The 17934-nt window shown below is 51.4% G+C and overlaps 2 protein-coding genes across 6 annotated transcripts in view; one reads left to right on the top strand and one right to left on the bottom strand.

Moving 5' to 3' along the window:
• The window catches only part of Man1c1 (mannosidase alpha class 1C member 1), a 149835-nt gene extending 143882 nt beyond the window's left edge, over positions 1-5953 (bottom strand). The window contains exon 1 of one of the 2 annotated variants that reach the window (XM_052718255.1): positions 4661-5953. In XM_052718255.1, the coding sequence (XP_052574215.1) occupies positions 4661-5185 (525 nt within the window). In that variant the 5' untranslated portion in view covers positions 5186-5953. The remainder of the gene's footprint in view (positions 1-4660) is intronic. The other variant, XM_052718256.1, reaches the window with a different exon arrangement.
• The window catches only part of LOC128097631 (uncharacterized), a 37095-nt gene continuing 24935 nt past the window's right edge, over positions 5775-17934 (top strand). For 3 of the 4 annotated variants that reach the window (XM_052718260.1, XM_052718259.1, XM_052718257.1), the window contains exon 1: positions 5775-8277. In XM_052718260.1, coding sequence (XP_052574220.1) covers positions 5775-6830 — 1056 coding nt within the window. In that variant the 3' untranslated portion in view covers positions 6831-8277. The remainder of the gene's footprint in view (positions 8278-17934) is intronic. The other variant, XR_008213921.1, reaches the window with a different exon arrangement.

The raw sequence follows: 17934 nt of genomic DNA, 5'->3' as shown, positions 1-17934 counted from the left end.
ACATGCACATGCATTCACGCATATGGAGGTCAGAGGTCAACCTCACGTTGTTGGTGTTACCCATCTTGCTTCCGCTCTTCCTCTAAGAACAGCAATTCCTTTTACATGTATTCATTTTGCCTGTGGATAGGGGTGCAACACACAGGCCGCAGTGCCACGACTTGTCAGTGAAGGTCAGGGGACAAGCTTTGGAATGAGTTCTCTCATGCCACCATGTGGGTCTCAGGGATCGAAGTCAAACTGTCAGGCTTGGCAGCAAGCGCCTCAACACGCCTTTTTTGTTTCTTCTTCTTTTCTTTTTTTGACTAGGCTGACTGGCCCATAAGTCCTAAGGATCCACCTGTCTCTACCGCCCCATGACTGGGGTAAGAAGGACACGCCACCAAGTCTGCTTTTTTACATGGGTTCTGAGGTTCAAACTCAGGTCCTCAAGTACTTTACCAACAGACCAATCTCCCCAGCTGTCTTAGGGTTTCTATTGCTGTGAAGAGACACCATGACCATGTCAACTCTTATAAAGGACAACATCTAACTGGGGTGGCTCGCAAACAGTTCAGACGTTCAGTCCATTATCATCATGGCAGGACATGGCGGCGTGCAGCCAGACATGGTGCTGGAGAGGTAGCTGAGAGTCCTACATCTTACAGACAACAGGAAATCAACTGTCACACTGGGCAGTATCTTGAGCATAGGAAACTTCGATGCCTACCCTCACAATGACACACGTCCTCCAACAAGGTCATACCCTACTCCAACACCTCCTAATAGTGCCACTCCCTATGAGCTTATGGGGGCCAATTACATTCAAACTACCACACCAGCCCAATTTACAGATCTTGAATAAGCTGAATCTATATTCAAATATCTGGGACAACTAAATGTCACACCAGATCCATGAATACAGCAGTAAACAGGGAGGCAGAGGAAAGAGAAGAGCGCCCCCTGAATTATGGCCTCTTGGTTTTACTATATCAAGGCCAAGACCCAGACCACAGGCAGAGTTGAACCCAGGCTGGATTCTTTGCAAGACTGCTGTGAGGTGCCACATGAGAGTCCAGGGCCAACTGGACAATGAAGCAGAAATGCAATCCAGGTTCTCTTTGCCCAGACAAGCACTTCAGGAAGAGGAAGCAGAAGGAATGATCCTTCCTATAATTTGTCCAAAAGTAACATGTGGGCTAGGAGGACACCCAAAACCAGTCACCAGTATCATGGCCCTACATTGCCCATTCCATTTGACAAAAGACCCCTTCAGTAGGAGGGACCCATAAGGTTTTTCAGATCAGCAACCTACAGTCATGAATTCAGAACAGTATAACTTATTTCCCTGGGTTTGATGCTAACAGGGTGCCCATTCCCAACTCTTATCACATGTAAGAATCCACAGACCATCCACCAATGGACAAGGATTCTCACTCCCTATTAAACATGTCTAACCTGCAGCCCTCAGACTGCACATGTCCCAGGACAGCTATGAATGTCACATATGTTGATGACATCATACCACAATGCCAAAAAGCATCCTTGTGGGTCCATACGGTCCTCAGAGCTGGAAAAGAAGTAGTTAACAAGCCTGTTCCCTTTTGAATTCTAGCCAACATCTTTGCCCTTCATGAGCACAAGCTGTAGAGCCATTCAATCCCATCTCCCAAGTTCAATATGAGTGCTGGGAATAACTAAATTAATCAACATTTAGACAGCTGTTCATGGGTAAAAGCTAGGGATACAACAATGTCCATCACTGCCATCAAAACCATCACCACATGATTACACTTGACCTTGTGGGACCAAGAGGTGCGAGAATGGAGAAAGTTCAATTGCTAAGGTGACCCTGACTGTCATGGAAGTCTACAGAGGGGCCAGAGCTGGACCAGTGTCCACGGACAGCCTATCACCTCTCTTTTGTCCAATCTTACAGGGAGGTCCAGGCAGGAAGACACGTGGTTTGCCCAAAGACAAACAGCTGGCAGCTGAGCTAAGACATCGACCCTTGTTCTCTTGTTCCCACCCCCGCCACACACACACACACACACACATTGCTTTCTCCAAGATTCCAAAACCAGGAGGTGACAAAGTATTTCCTGACACGTGGATAACCAGAACCTGCAACTTCGACCCATCTTATCAGCACAGGCTTTGCCCCCACATCCATCTCTCAAATCAGAATGTTCACAAATACATTGACTTGATCCGGGGCCAGAGTGTCCAGTTCCCATCCACTCCCATCTATCACCCTCTCTGACTCTGTCCCGATGTTTATCTTCACTTTAAAAATCTCATAAGGACAGGGCTCTTTTCATCTGATGCTAGCCTTACTTCTCCTTGGGTCTAATCAATCCACGTCTGGAAATAAACAAACCAGAGACAAATCCCACGGTCCCTTTTTGGAAAACAGACACCTTTAAAGTGATTCACCCCTAGGCATGACACAGAGAGAAACCGGAGGACCATGAACAGACACCTCCAGCAGTAATCCTGCGGATGCCTCCTCTGGGGGGGACAGTAGGGACAGTCACCGTATGTTAACTTCTAAAAGACTCCACCCACCACTGTCAGAATGGAGACATGGGGCAGGGTTCCAAGTCAAGTAGCCTGAAAAGACCACAGGTCCCCAAACATAACTGTGAATATTGCTCAGCACCCACCACTCTGAGGAGCTTGCAGTCTCCAAGACAGAGAATGAGAAGAAGGCTATGGAATAGCAGGTACATGCCTCTAGCTACACCCAGGGTGCAAGGAGATGACACATCCCAGATCCAGACACCTGGCAACAATGTAAGTCCTTCTCCCACTCACTGTCTTATTTCACACCCACCTGCAAAGCAGAGCGTCCTCACACCTACCAGCCCCAGCCTCTGCTAGTAACAAGGCTATCTCTGCATGGACAAAGGCAAGCTCCCCTCCAGCAGCCAGCCTACACCCCATCAGGGAGGCTCTAACCCGGGCTTTCAGAAGGGTACCTCTTCCACAGTAGTGAATTCTCCATCCTTTTGGAGATCTTTTTGACAATTTCTTGGCAGCTCTGGGCATCCCTTGAGAAATGGCATGTATGCATGCATGCGACGTATGTGTGATTGATTTCACTGGGAGCTGCAGCCCGCCAAGGAGGTTCAGAGGAGTGCAAAGAGGGCCTGTATTGAGAAACAGCTTCAGGAAAGGGAGAGGCAAATGACCCAGGTGAACTGGGCACAAGACACAGCCTCTTAACAGAAATGGGAGAGATGGTGTCTCTTGCTTAACTATTGCAAGTTCTAGTCTTTGATTAACCTTTGAGAGGTGAGTGAAAATCGGGAAACATGCTCGTGTGCACACGTGAGCACGCACACATCCAGGACTTAGCTCCTGAGTGACTTCACATGTCCTGTGGTTGCTTGTTAAGAGTTTCAAACAGAGTGGTGGCGCCCACCTTTAATCCCAGTGCTCGGGAAGCAGACACAGGCAGATCTCTGTGAGTTTGAGGCTAACCTGATCTACAGAGCAAGTTCCAGAATAGCCAAGACTACACAGAGAAACGCTTTTCTAGGAAAAAAAAAAAAGTCTCAAACAGGGCTCTGCATGGTAGCTTCGGGTACAAGCAGACATAAATGGCGGTGATGAGATGGGCACTGGGAGGAAGCGCAACTCCCTCAGAGGAAGAGGGTAGCCAAGCCCTCCAGGGGCTCTAGTTCATCTTCACAAGGGAGACCCTAAAGGTGCTGCCTGTTCTTTCTAGAAATGAAAGCAGGCCTGCTGACTTCCTGCAGTAAACTCAGAGGTCCGGACTGCAGCAGCGCTTTCCTTCTGGGTCCCCAGGAACGGGAGAGCATCCTCTCCTTTCCAGGGAGGAGACCCCGGCCCACTGCTTGCTCACAGCCCCCTTGTGGCCCGGGGGTGTCACTGCAGCCCCCCTCTGCTATTCTGGCCACACATCTCACACAGACCACTCTCAGCTGGGGTGGGGCAGAACATTCAGGTACCAGAGGCTTCTTGGCAACTGTCTGCTAAGCCATGTCCACGCTGTGTTTGTTTTTGATGTCTTAAATTAAGACTCTGACTAAAAGTGATCCTTCTAAATCCCTCTGTGGTCCAATCCTTACAGGGAACCAGTCCAAGATCCACCTCATTAAGCCAATAACCTCAGAGCTTCTGTAACATTACCACTGCTTTATTGATCATTCCTTCTTCTTTCACATGCAATTATGTACAATTGTTGCAAAGCTCGATAGAAGCAGTTAGCAGGAATGCTGAGAGATTACAAAATAGGACACCAAATACCTCACACATCTTGGGTTTCCATATCCTGCTGGGGCTTAGGGGAAGTCAAGACTTAAAGACACACAGTGAGCAGAGAAAATTTCCAGTGGCTCCCTCCTGTACAAATGCAAACTAAGGACCTAGAGTCCACTCCGCACTAGCAGCCAGGCAAGAGAAAGCGTAGAGCCCACTAGGGCTGGGCACTCAACAGGAAAGATCCGTCTAGAGGTTGGGTAGGAGCCATAAGCTAAAGCCCCGGTTACCCTAAAGTATGCACGGAGGAGAGAAACTTTGGAGAGAGAGGAGGTGCTGCAGTGTGCCTGAAGGGTCTCAGGTAGACCGGGAGCCAGGAGGGGTCAAGAAGAGGGAAATGCTCGCTGCGGGAAGTCTTGGCGGGAGGTGTGTGTTAGGGCAGGGGGGTGCTTACCTCTTTGACTTTCTCGCGCTGAGCTCGCACTAGACTCTGGGACTCCTTACTCTCATCAGTCCTTGTTCCCAACACCGGGTGTCGAAGGCGGCTGCGGAAAGCATTGTAGTCGAAACTGAACCGGACACTCTCTTCTCGTGGCCTGGGGGCTGCGACACTGTTGCCCTCCTCCCGGGGCCCGGTGGGGCGGGTGCGCCGCAGCCACCCTTTCCTACGGAGGACACCGACCGGGCGGCCGGGATCGTCCTCGCCCGGGGCCGGAGCCGCGGGGGCAGGGTTGGGAGGCGGCTCTTGCTCGGGCACCGGGTGGTGGCCGGCGATTTCGGCCATCACCTCCAGGCCGGGCTGCTGGGTACGCGAGGCCAAGAACAGGCGCTTGAGGCGAGAGGAGTGGGGCAGCAGGAACAGGGCGCCGAAGCACAGGGTGATGAGGCCCGAGAGGAAGAGCAGGAAAAGGAACTTCTGTGGCAGCCGCAGCCCCCACGCCGAGGCCGGGACGAAGCCCGGCACTTTCCTCACGAGCATCGCGGCGCGGCCAGCAGCAGGGGGCTGTCAGCTCCGCCGGGGCTCCCCGGAGTCCTCAGAGTCTTCAAGGGTAAGGAACGAGAGCGCAGCGGCTGGGGTTCCCGGGCAGGGCTGCGCACCCCGAGGCCGCCGCTCTGGGACCCGCCTGAAGTTCAGGGAGTTTGGAGCGAGTCCTCCCGCGCGAGGGCGGGGGCGCGGCGGCCTCGGCGGGGCCCGGGCGAGGGAGGCTGCTCGGCTGGAGCCCGGGCCCGCCGTGCGCCGCAACCTGCCCTCCGCCTGGTCCACAGAGCCCGCGCCTTCCCGCGCCGGAGCGGTCACATGCCGTCTGTGACGCCCTAGCAGGGTGTGCAGGGACACCCGCAGGCCCCGACCCGCCCGCACTCGAAGTTTCAGCCTCTGGAGCAGTTTGCAACGGAAGCCCCCGGGGCTGCAGCGCGAGCACCGCTCCTAGAGCGCGCGCCTGGCTGGTGGTGACGGCGCGGGGCCCGGCGGTCCGTACACGTCCACAACTTTGCTCCGCCGCGCGCAGCTGCGGCTCCTGAGGCTTCGCGGGACCCGGGGGGCTTCAGACGCTCGCGCGGGCAGAGGGATGCCCGGGAAGCGCGTGCGAAGCCTGCAGCTGGCCTCGATCAGCCCGGGGCTGGGCGGCTGCCGCTGCGCCCAAGAGCGCGGACTCGGACGCCGCAACTCGGGAGGGCGCGGGTCTCCCGCTGCGATCACCTGTTCCCGGCCCCGTGGCTCCACTCGCCGCGCAGCCTCCCCCGCTGCAGCTCCAGACGGGCCGCCGCCGCTCAAGCTCTCACTGCGACAGCGCCGCCGCCCCGCCCCCCGCCGGCCACGCCCTCAGGCCACGCCCACATGCGCGCCCCGCGCCCCGCCTCTCCACCCGCCGCGGCACCCCAGTCTGGCCAATGGAGAGCCTAGCCGGGAAGAATGGGCGGGCACTTATCTGAGCCACGCCCCTTGCTCCCAGTACTGGCGCTGCGCTCCCCCATCCTGCTGGCTCCAATGGTCCAGCTGCGCGCTGTGGCAAGGGCGGGGTGCAGAGCGAAGCGAGGTCATTGGCTGCCTCCGAGGGATCCCCGTTGGGCCACAATCACCCATTGGTTTCTGCTCGGCATTCGCTGGACTCCGAGCGACCGAGACCCCCCCTCCACCGCCCACCTCCGCCTTGCGCCGCTCTGTGTTTCAGTCTCCCCCGGAAGGGCCAGGAGACCAGGTTGGTTTGGAAGGCTTTGCCATCTTTGGGCGACCCTGTCACTTCTCAGCACCGGCCGGGGATTGTCAGGTTGCTGGCAGCCAGGGATGCTCAGAGCTCAGACCAGCTGCGGTGGTACGGCTGCTTCGCGCTGGGGGATGGGGATGGCTGGACCAAACCAGAGAGCTGTGGCCGCGGTTAGTTCTGGCTGAATCAGTATTTCCAGTGGTCCTTGCAAACCGCCACCAAAAACGTGGCCAAGGCTCTTGGGTGGGGTTAGCGAGAGATGCTAACCTGAGAAGCAAGAAGAGAGGGAGAGAGAAACGCGGGGACCTGGACATAAGCACGGGTCATATACATACGACATGCATGTACATTAATATTTGCGTTTTTATGCGTACAGAGGCTGCCGGGTGGGTGTGTGCTTGCATGCAAACACACACTTAATTTCAGCACGGACACCCAAGCAAATTATACCAAAGTGTACCTAGACACGTCTATATTAGCAAACATTGACATGTGCACAGGCGTACCCAGAGACACCTCCACTAGCACACACGTACACAGGCATGTGTTGTCAGACACGTGTGACCCAGACTCAAAGCACTGTCATCCTGTGGACTTGAGTCTGCACCTGCCTTTGCTGTTAAACCTCACCGGGAGCAAAACAACACTGCTGTGTGGGTTTCATGCAAAACACTTTACAGAGACAACAGCAGAGGGAGAGACAATTTAAGAGGTGTAATAGGCAAGAGGGAAAATATGTTTCCGCTGCAATTTAAAACGAAACGCGGCATTGACAAGACAGAAAATACTGCAGGGAGCCCTTTCCCCACGGAAGAGGCGGCCCAGGCGGGCTCTCGCCTCATAAATCTTGCTTTTTCCCTGAGGCCTACTGCAGATGGGCCACTGAGACTTCTAACCCTGGCCAGGCCATTGCCAACACACACCCACACCTGACATTTAAATATCCCTGGCATATAAATTTCTTTCTGCTGAAAATAAAAGAAAAAAGACTGCTGTGGGTAACAGGTGCAAATATTCTGGTTGCTGGAGATGAATAATCCCTCCCAATACACCTAGCTTAAATGTAAATTTCTACTTCAAATACTTCAGTCTCTTGTGAGTTTGGCTGGCAGGAGCCAGTTTCCTGGAGTTAGCGAGTCAATGAGATAAGCATGTGATCGATCTTTGGATACAGTAGCCCAGAGGCCTAGCTTGGCTTCCCGGACATCTCCCTTGCCCAAGCTTCTCACTGGATCCCACAGGAAACTGCTGGCATGTATTTGGAGAACAAGGCAGGGACACTTACTTTCAGCTTCTCTAACATTGTTCTGCACTGAGTGTGTGTGTTGGGGCGGGGTTCCCTGGAGGAGGTGGAAAACAAGATGTCTGCTCACTGTGATGGGACATCACAACCAGTCCCTGGCTGTGTTCTGTGAGCCAGGAGCTAAGTAGGGCCACAGAGGCACTGGAGGTACAGAACCAGAACCCACAGAGGGCTAGTCCATTTCAGACGATAGGATGTGGGTGATTCAAACACACACAAACTGGTGGCTGACGATCTTGCTAGTCAGCTCGCCGAGGCACACCTGCCCATCCATCCCTCCAGCCCCTGGCCACCCACACACACTGTGGCTCTTCTCTCACCAGCTGAATCTCTAACAGTGGCCTGTACTCCAGCATCTGCAAAGACCCTCCCGACAGGAACTGGAGCCTCTGTGACTTCCCTGAATCTCAACCACAATGCAGCCCTTGGACACTGTGTCTGAGTGAATCAGTGAATGAATGAGCAAATACCCATTTACAGAAGAGGAACGCAAGGCCCAAGTGAGGACACAAATGAACATTTTCTAGGAAATTCTTCATTTACTCTTCAGAATAATCTTTTGCGGTGAGTGTTATTAATAGCCTCATTTCACAAAAGACTTGGAGAGATTTGGGATAAGCGAATAAGTCTTTGTCTTAGTCAAAGTTCTCCAGGAAAACAGAACCAATAGAGAGGCACATTTATTCTGAGAGGCTGACTCACATGAGTGTGGAGGCTGGAGCTGGAGCCCCAGGTAAATCATCACGACACCTCCAGTCCGAGCCAGAGGGACTACGCACAAGAAAGGGGGGCAATAGCATAGGTAGCCTCCATCTGAGCCTGAATTGGGAGCCCCAACATCCCAGAGCAGAAGATGGCTACCTCCGCTTATCCTCAGAGGCTCCCTTGGTATTTTCTGGCCCTCTAGCTCTGTGCAAGCCCACAGTGGGCTAGTGATAGCCTCTGTGTAGCTGAAATGGCCTCCCAGTCTCAGGGATGGTGTCTTTCCCAGTATCTAAGCCTCCCCCAGCCCCGCCAACTGTCACATACAGTTACCCATCACAACATCTTTCTCAGTTGGACTGGAAACACAGCCCAATGGCACTTCTACAAACTGTTCTGTTCACAAACACTCACTCAAACTGGCGGGTACATATCACACAAATCCGGTTTCTGGCACCAAGATGGGCAGGGCTTGGTCCCTGTTGTTACTAACTTACTCATCCCTCGAGAAGAGCTGAGAATTCAGCCCTGAGTAGGACACAAAGTCCTTCAAGGGGATTCTTATCAGAAAGGCAATGCAGGTAGAATGGACCTGTTAGGGAGGAACCAAGTGCCACCAACCTGGGCCACGTGCTTCCTTTCCATCCCGTCCATCTGAAAAAGCAGCTCTCTCTGACAGGGGCTTCAGATGCCATCTTTTTCATGTGTATGTGGTGGGGGTATTCATGTGTGTGCAGGTTCATGCATGTGTACAGGTTTACATGTGTGTGTATGCAGTATGGGGTCAAAGGTCCACTGCAGTTTTTGAGACAAAGTCTCTCAGTGGGATCTGGGGCTCACTGAATCAGTTAGGGCTGATGGACAGCAAATTCCTGAGACCCACTTTTTTCTGCTTCCACGGTGCTGGGATAAGCAGCCGCCACTCCTGTCTCTTTAAATGGATGCTGAGGAGCAAACTCAGGCCTCACGCACTTTACCAAATGAGCATCTTCCTGGCACTCAGATGCCAATTTCACAGATAAATTGAGGTTCTGCAGTGTGACATGTCCAAAGCTACACAAGGAATGATCTGCAAATTTTATTTTAAGCATAGGTCCATCTAGGGCTACTGAGATGATTTAGTGGGTAAAGGTGCTAGTTGTTGACCTGATGACCAGAGCTTGATCCCTGGGACCCACATAATGGTTTGTAAGCTTTCCTCTGACCACCACGTAGGGGCTGTGGCATGTATGTTCCCATACAACACACACGGGGTGAAGGTGGATCTGTTAATAATATTTGTAACTAAGAGTGCTGAGGCACTTTCTATGGGGCAGGATCTTTGCAAAGCATGTTGGAGAAGCCAGTATGGTGGCATATGCCTAGACGCCCAGCCTTTGAAAGGCTGAGACAAGAAGATTGTCACAAGTTCAAGGCCAGCCTGGGCTACAGATTAACACTGTATCTTAAACAAACAAAACAGCACGCTAGAAAAATTAAATTATTAGATCTCGAAAACCACCTCTGAAGGCCAGCAAGATGGCTCACAGGGCAAGAGCATCTGCTGCCAAGTCTGATGACCTGAGTTAGAGCCACAAGGTATAAGGAGAGAATTAATTCCTACAAGTTGTCCTCTGACCTCCACACATTCACAGAAGAATACACACACACACACACACACACACACACACACACACACACACACGAAATAAGTCAGGTGGTGGTGGTGGTGGTGATGCATGTCTTTAATCCAAGCATTTGGGAGGCAGAGGCAGGCAGAGCTTTGTGAGTTCAAGGCCAGTCTGGTCTACAAAGCAAGTTCCAGGATAACCAGAACTGTTACACAGAGAAACCTTGTCTCAAAAAATTAAAAATAAATAAATAAGTGAATACAAAGATGTAATTTTAAAATTAAATGCACTCCTGGGCAGGTAGTTTTTAACTCACATTTTGCAGAAGAAGTAACAGCACAGAGTGGTCAGGGATTGACCCAATGTCACGCTGCTGAGAAGGGGCTGGGGAAGGATGTAAACCCCAATGGTTAGGGTCCCAGAACCCTTGATGGTATTCAAAGTCAACCGCTTGCCGTTTTGTGAGGTTGTAGCAACAGGTGCCATAGGCTGTCAGAGCAGGAAAAGACCACGGGGCCCAGCACTGCAAAGAAAAAGTAGAAACAGTTGGGCGTGGTGGTGCACATTTGAGTCCCAACACTCAGGAGGCAGAGGCAGATGAACTCTGAGAGCTTGGGGCCAGCCTGGTCTATACAGCAAATTCCAGGCCAGACACAGTAAGACTCTATCTTAAGAAGAGGAGAAGGAGGAGGAGTGATGATGATAATGGTGATGACGGTGATGATGATGATGGTGGTGATGATGGTGATGATGATGATGATGATGATGGTGGTGATGATGGTGATGATGATGATGATGGTGGTGATGATGGTGATGGTGATGGTGATGATGATGATGATGATGGTGGTGATGATGGTGATGGTGATGGTGGTGATGATGGTGATGGTGGTGATGATGGTGATGATGATGATGATGATGGTGGTGATGATGGTGATGGTGGTGGTGATGATGATGGTGATGGTAATGATAATGATGATGGCGGTGGTGGTGGTGGTGATGGTGGTGATGATGATGATGGTGATGGTGGTGATGATGGTGGTGATGATGATGATGGTGGTGATGATGATGATGATGGTGGTGATGGTGGTGGTGGTGATGGTGATGGTGATGATGGTAATGGTGATGATGGTGGTGGTGGTGGTGGTGATGATGGTGATGATGGTAGTGATGGTGGTGGTGGTGGTGGTGATGGTGATGGTGGTGGTGGTGATGGTGATGGTGGTGGTGGTGGTGATGGTGATGATGGTGATGATGATGATGGTGATGATGATGATGATGATGATGATGGTGATGGTGATGATGGTGATGATGGTGATGGTGATGATGGTGATGGTGATGATGGTAATGGTGATGATGAGGATGGTGGTGATAGTGATGGTGATGATGGTGGTGATGATGGTGATGGTGGTGGTGGTGATGGTGATGGTGGTGGTGATGGTGGTGGTGGTGGTGGTGGTGATGATGATGAAGATGGTAATGGTGGTGATCATGACGACGACGACAACAACTGGATAGAGTACAATGGGGTGGGGGACGTAGGCAACCTCACTGATAAGGACAGGCAGGGAGTCCTTGGGGAAGGAGGGTCAGATGAACCTTTTTTCCCCCCTCTGTAGGCTGAGGATCAAATCCAGCGCCCCGCCCATGCTCAGCAAGCACTTCGCTCCTCAGCTACATCCCAGCCCTCTTTTTCACTAGCAGGCTTTGAAACAGGGTCTCACTAAATTATCCAGGATGACTTAGAACTCATGATCCTCCTGCCTCAGCCTCCCCAGTAGCTGGGATCACAAGGCCTGTGATACTAGGCCTGGCTAAATGAACATTTTTAAGGACTGACAGTGAAGAAGGTGGAGGCCTTCTGGGGTACACTACTGTAACCCCTGCTCATGTTGTCTGGGTCTGGGAAGGGTTAGAAGGCATTTGGAAGACTTGACCTGGGCCATGGCAGACAAGGAGCATTGGCATCCGTGCCCAGGGCTCCAGCATATGTCTGAGGTGGGAGTGTGAGCAGGGGTGAGGAACTGCTGATTCTCCTGCACTGGGAAGGCTCTAGGCAGCAGCGGAATCTGAATCTCAAGTGGCCATTAGCCCCGTTTAGAATCACAGACAGAGAGAACCAAGCTGTCTGGGAGATAACCATCAGGCAGCTCCCTAATGGCCCCCAGACAAATCTGTCCCAGGCAGGAGACACTTAGACAACTAGGGGCAGGGCGACAGTGCTCTCTCCTCCCCCAGCCCGTAGCACATCAGTTATTCGGAGATCAAAGGCCCTGCAGGCATCTTGGGCTCTCTCAGCAGGCTGACATCAGCCAATACCTCGCTGTGCTGGGGCCGATCTCAGGGTCCCAGAGCCGAAACTCTCTGAAGTTGTCCTTTAGTTCTTTCAACGCTGCTTTGGTCCCTAAGCCCCGCTGCAGAGCTGCTGCAGCTCCGTCTTCAGCCTGAGCACTGGAGTCCTAGTAGTAGGGGCAGGGCTTCTACAGGGGCCTGGAGACATCACAGTCAGGGAGAGATGCCACCGGCATGGGCCAGGCAGGGATGCTACTGGATAGACTAACATGCCCACAACCCAGCCCCACACAGCAAGGGTGAAGAGGTAGGAAACCTGGCCGAGGGCCAAGGCACTGCAGACAGGCACACGTTTAAGTCCTTGCTTGGTCACACGTGGGCTGGTGATCCTGGGCAATTGCCAGAGCTCTCTTAGCCTTGGTTTCCTGTTCATCCAGTGGTGTTGCTGCAGACCAAGCATGCTACCATACTCAATGAATGGAAAAGAGAGACAAGGGCTGGAGAGAGGGCTCAGCAGTTAAGAGCACAGGTTGCTCTTCCAGAGGTCCTGAGTTCAATTCCCAGCAACCACATGGTGGCTCACAACCATCTGTAATGAGATCTGGCGCCCTCTTCTGGCCTGCAGGGACACATGCAGGCAGAACAGTGTATATATAGTAAATAAACAAATCTTTAAAAAAAAGAAAAAGACAAAGGAAGGGCATGGCTGCTCGAGGTATGGTGGAGGAGAGGGTTATTGTAGATAAAAGGGAGAAAACAGCCAGAGGCAGAGGCAGAGGCATCCGGGAGAGTTCGGAGTGAACTTGGCCAGATTGAGCTGGGTCATGTGAGGAGAGAGGGGGAGGCAGAGCAAAAGGCTTGGCCAACCAAGAGGGGTGGCCTGGGCCAAGAGAGAGGTGTAACCAAAATGAGTTATACAAGCTCTGAGGTATGCAAGGACCAGACTAGCTGGGGGAAGGCAAACACAACTGGGTCCCTGGACTGGAGTTTGGGGTTGAGGGAGGAAGATGCCAGGTATTGTCAACGCTGAGAGTGGTGGCAGCGTCGCCTTTATATGTTAATAAGCACCTTAGTTAGCCATTTGTTCCGAGTTTGAGACCTAACACTCAACAAGCTTCAGAACCGGGGGTGTTTGGATTAGAGACCGTCAACTGGCAAGGTTTATGAAGACAGTAAAATATCAAAACAAACAAACAAACAAAAATGATGAAACCGGACGCTCTGCTGGGTGCAGGCCTTTCCAGTGAGGAATCCTCACCCTGCAGCTGTGCTGATGTGAGACTAACATGAGGCAGCCAGGGACCCTGGAGCGGCGGCACACTCCTCCTTCGGGGACAGGCTGGGCCCACCTGTTCTTGATCTGCTCCTGAGGTCAAGTCCTCCATCTGATGCAGAGGGGAAGGCGAAGGACCCTGGAGACCCAGTCACCCACACCAGTAGGACCTGGGCAAATCCGCACCCCACCCTGCCCGGGGAAGCTGGGTTTGTTCCTCTGTGGGGTAGAGACAACCTGGCTCCCCAGGACATAAGGTGCCCATAGAGATTGAAGGAGAATAGTCTTGCAATTACCTAGTGTGGCATCTCAGTCAGTAAAAATGGTTGCCACACGAGCATAAGGACATGAGTTCAGGTCCTTAGCACCCACATGAGAGCCTGGTGTGGCAGGGCACACCTGTAACCCTAACAACAGAGCTAGCTAAATCAATAAGCACCTGGCTCAGTGAAAGACTTTGTCTCAAAAAAATAAATAAATAAGTTGTGGAACTGGAGAGATGGCTTGGCAGTTAAGGGCTGTTGCTCTTGCAAAGGACCAGGATCCCAGCACCCACACGGTGCTTCACAACCATCTGTAACTCCAGTTCCAGAGGATCCTTTGCCCTCTTAATCTGACCTCTACAGACACCGGTCACACACATGATACATACACGTGTAGGCAAAACACACATGCACATAAAAATGCAGTAGCAACAACAAAAAGCCCAGTAAGTTACAGAGTAACCAGGGAAGATACTGGACATGAACCTCTCCATGCACATAGACACACATGCATGCACTCGCATGAACATGAACACACACACACATACAAAAAAAAAACCACAAAGAACCAGTGATGCCTCATTTCCTAGTGGCAAGCAAGAGAGCTGGCCTCAAGGAAGATCTGGAGCATCGAGTTGCAAGGAAGTACCATGGTCAAAGCACTCTGTCCGTGGTCCCCTGTGAGAGCGCGAATCCGTCAGCTGTCACTCTGATGTTCAGCACCTGGGTCAGGTCCCTGCCTGAGTGACTACAGGCAGTCATGACTGTTTGTGCCGAATGCTGCCCAGATTAGCCCTCCTTCCAGGAGCTTGGGGATAGCCACCAGCAGTGGGAAGTTGCAGGTGTGCATGCCAAGGCCCAGAGTATGCGAGTGACTTCAGTGCTAAACCGAGCAGATGTCTCTGTCAGTACCTGAGGATCCCATCTGGAAGCACTCCCACAAGCACCGCTGCCCGTCAGATTCTCCAGGGTTCTGTGGCCCCTCGCTTGTCTTCGTGTGAATGGGAGCAGCGGACCTGGAATGCAGCCGACGAAGTGTGAGCTATTATTATTTATGGCGCTGGTGCTTTTCAACGGGCGTGGAAAATAAGCATCTTTGACTCTCATAAAAACGTGTTTCCAAAAGCTTTCATCAAGCCCTATAATGCTGGAAATAAAATAGTTTCCTTAAAATGCAGCCCTGCCTGCCATAATTTACCCACCTGTTCCCACTTGCTAAGATGCAGGAGACTGGGGGGAGGGGGTGCCCACAGAGGCATAGACACCAGATGTCTTCCTTTACCACTTTCCATGTTGTTGTTTTAATTCGGTGTTGTTTGGGTTTGGTTTTGGAGACCCGATCTCACTTGGTAGACCTGGCTAGCCTTGAACTCACAGAGATCTGCCTACCTCTCCCTCCCAAGAGCTGAAGGGTCACAAGTGTGCACCAGCACACCTAGCATACTTTATTTTTTGAGACAGTGAGCCTGGAGCTCACCAATCCAGCTAGACTGGCTGGCCAGTGAGCCCAGAGATCTCGATGGCCCCGACTGTGTTGGGTGTACAGCGTGGCATGGTGACACCTAACTTTTATATGTGGGTTCTGGGGATCTGACCTCAGGTCCTCATGCTTGTCTGGCAAGCACGTTACCAGGTCAGCCATCTCTCCACCCACTATCTGCTGTTGTTTTAAATATCCATAAGCCAAAACTCTAGAGTCTCGAATCCTCTGCCCCTCGAGTTCAAATAAGGGGAAGGGGTGGGGGCTGAGGCAGGTGTGGTTGGAAAAAAAGCACCTGGACCAAAGAACCTTGGGAAAATCACTCAAACTTAACCCGCTGGCATTTGATTGTGTGTATCAAGCCAGATAAATAAGGCAGAGTCAGAAGGCCCCACGGACTGCATTTCAGCTGAATCCTGTCTTTTACGGGTTGTATGATTCTGGACAAGCTACTTCATCTGTTTAGACCCCAGTTTCCTTGACCCTGAGATGATACAGGTGTTAGTGAGTCTATCCTAAAATGCTAATGTTCAAAGACATAAAGAACATAGCAAGTTCCGTGCAAGAAGAAACTTTGGGTCTGAAGGTGGGGTAACATCAGTTATGTTATTTGTCCCCAAGTCCACATGCTGCCAGTTGGCTGAAAGATCTAACAGGTCCCTCGACATCCATAGTATCCCAAATGAGACAGTCAACGAGGTTCATCCCTGCCCATAAAAGATCTTCAACATTCCACAAATATGCATTGTGCCTTGATCCTAACTCAAAACGTTTTTCAAATGTGTCATAACAGGTGTGCTGGCACAAGCCTGGTATCCCAGCACTCAGGAGACAGAGGCAGGAGACTATGAGTTGGAGGCCAGCCTGAGCTAAAAAATGAGACCCTGCCTTTAAAATGTTTAAAAATTAAAAAGGCTCTCTTTCTACATCGCCAAACCCTTGTGCAGAGCGGGACTGACCCGCCCCCTGGTGGTTGAGTAAAGTCATGTGGGTAGTTCCAGCCAATGAGCTGCAAGTGAGTATGACGGGGTATCACTTCTGGGCCAGAGCATTCCATCTCTGGTGCCATGTTCTCCACAGCTGTGGCTTGTCCACGCTGCAGGTGACTGAGTGGGATTATGAGGCAGCTGCTCCGTCAGCATGAGGTCGTAGTGTTACTAAAGAGTAGAGTTTCTGCAGTCTGCACTGGCTGAGTTGGCCGGGAGCCTCTATAACCTCTATAAGAGATTAACTCACGTTGCATTGGACTGCTGTGTGTGTGTCTGAGTTTCTGGGCCACTGTGGTTTTTAACTTTTAAAACCCTTTCTCAAAAAGCAAAAATTAATTTCGATACTATGGTTTTTTTGTCTGTTTTTTTGGTTTTTCGAGACAGGGTTTCTCCATGTAGTTTTGGGGCCTTTCCTGGATCTTGCTCTGTAGACCAGGCTGACCTTGAATTCACAAAGATCTTCCTGGGTCGGCCTCCCGAGCGCTTGGATTCAAGGTGTGTGCCACTGCCGCCGGACCTTGATACTACGTTTTAAGTGCACTCCTATAATCCCAAAAGTCAGGAGGTAGAGGCAGGAGGATCAGAATTCAAGGTCATCCTCAGTTACATTGTAAGTTTGAGACCAGGGATATATGAGACCCGGTCTCAATAAAACAAAACAAAATGTTATTTAACCCAGTACATCCAAAATGTTATTACTTCAATCACTATGGGGGAAATCATTAATTAAATAGATAACTGGTTTCATTGCTGCCAGATGCTCTGATGGGACCCTCTGACCAAGGGCATCTTAGGGAAAGAAAGGGTCCATTTCATCTTACAGGTTCATCACTCAGAGAGGTTGGGACAGTAACTCAAGCAGGAGCTTGAAGCAGAAACCATGGAAGAATGCTCCTTGCTGGCTCACTCTCAGGCCCATGCTTAGCTAGCTTTCTTTTAAGATTTATTTTTATTTTATGTGTATGGGTGTTTTGCCTGTGTGTATATGTCTGTGCCCTGCATGTAATACCTACAGAGGCCAGAAGAGGGTGTTGGATTCCTTCTATGTAGGTGCTGGGGATCAAAACCCAGATCCTCTGAAGAGTAGCCAGCACAATTAACCACTGAGACATCTCTCCAGGCCCCTTAGGTAGCTTTCTTGAGCAGCCTGGGACTGTCTGCCTAAGGAATGGTACCACCCACAGTGGGCTGGGCTCTCCTACATAAATTGACAGGGAAGATGAATCCCCCCCAGACACGCCCACAAGGCAAACTGATCTGGACAATCCCTCAACTGCAACTCCTTTCTAGACTCTAGATTGTGTCAAATTGACAGTCGAAGTCAATTAGGACAGTGGCCTATATATACCAAGTCTCCCAATCTCGCCAAGCACATCAACATTCAGATCAGCCCCAGTCCAAGTGTCCCACAGGCTCCCTAGGGCTGGGACTTCTGGACTGAACAATAATAGTTAATGACCTCAGTTAAAACATTCTGGTCTAAGGTATCTGAATAAATGGGTCCTTGACCTTGTACCATTAGAAAAAGAAATCCACTGGGTGGTGGTAGCACTCACCTTAAATCTCAGCACTCACTCGGGAGGCACAGGCAGGAGAATCTCTGAGTTCAAGGCCA

The sequence above is a fragment of the Peromyscus californicus genome, unplaced genomic scaffold, assembly GCF_007827085.1.
Source record: "Peromyscus californicus insignis strain IS unplaced genomic scaffold, ASM782708v3 Scaffold_5__1_contigs__length_169319896, whole genome shotgun sequence".
Classification (NCBI taxonomy): Eukaryota; Metazoa; Chordata; class Mammalia; order Rodentia; family Cricetidae; genus Peromyscus; species Peromyscus californicus.
This window is presented reverse-complemented; position numbering and strand designations above follow the sequence as displayed.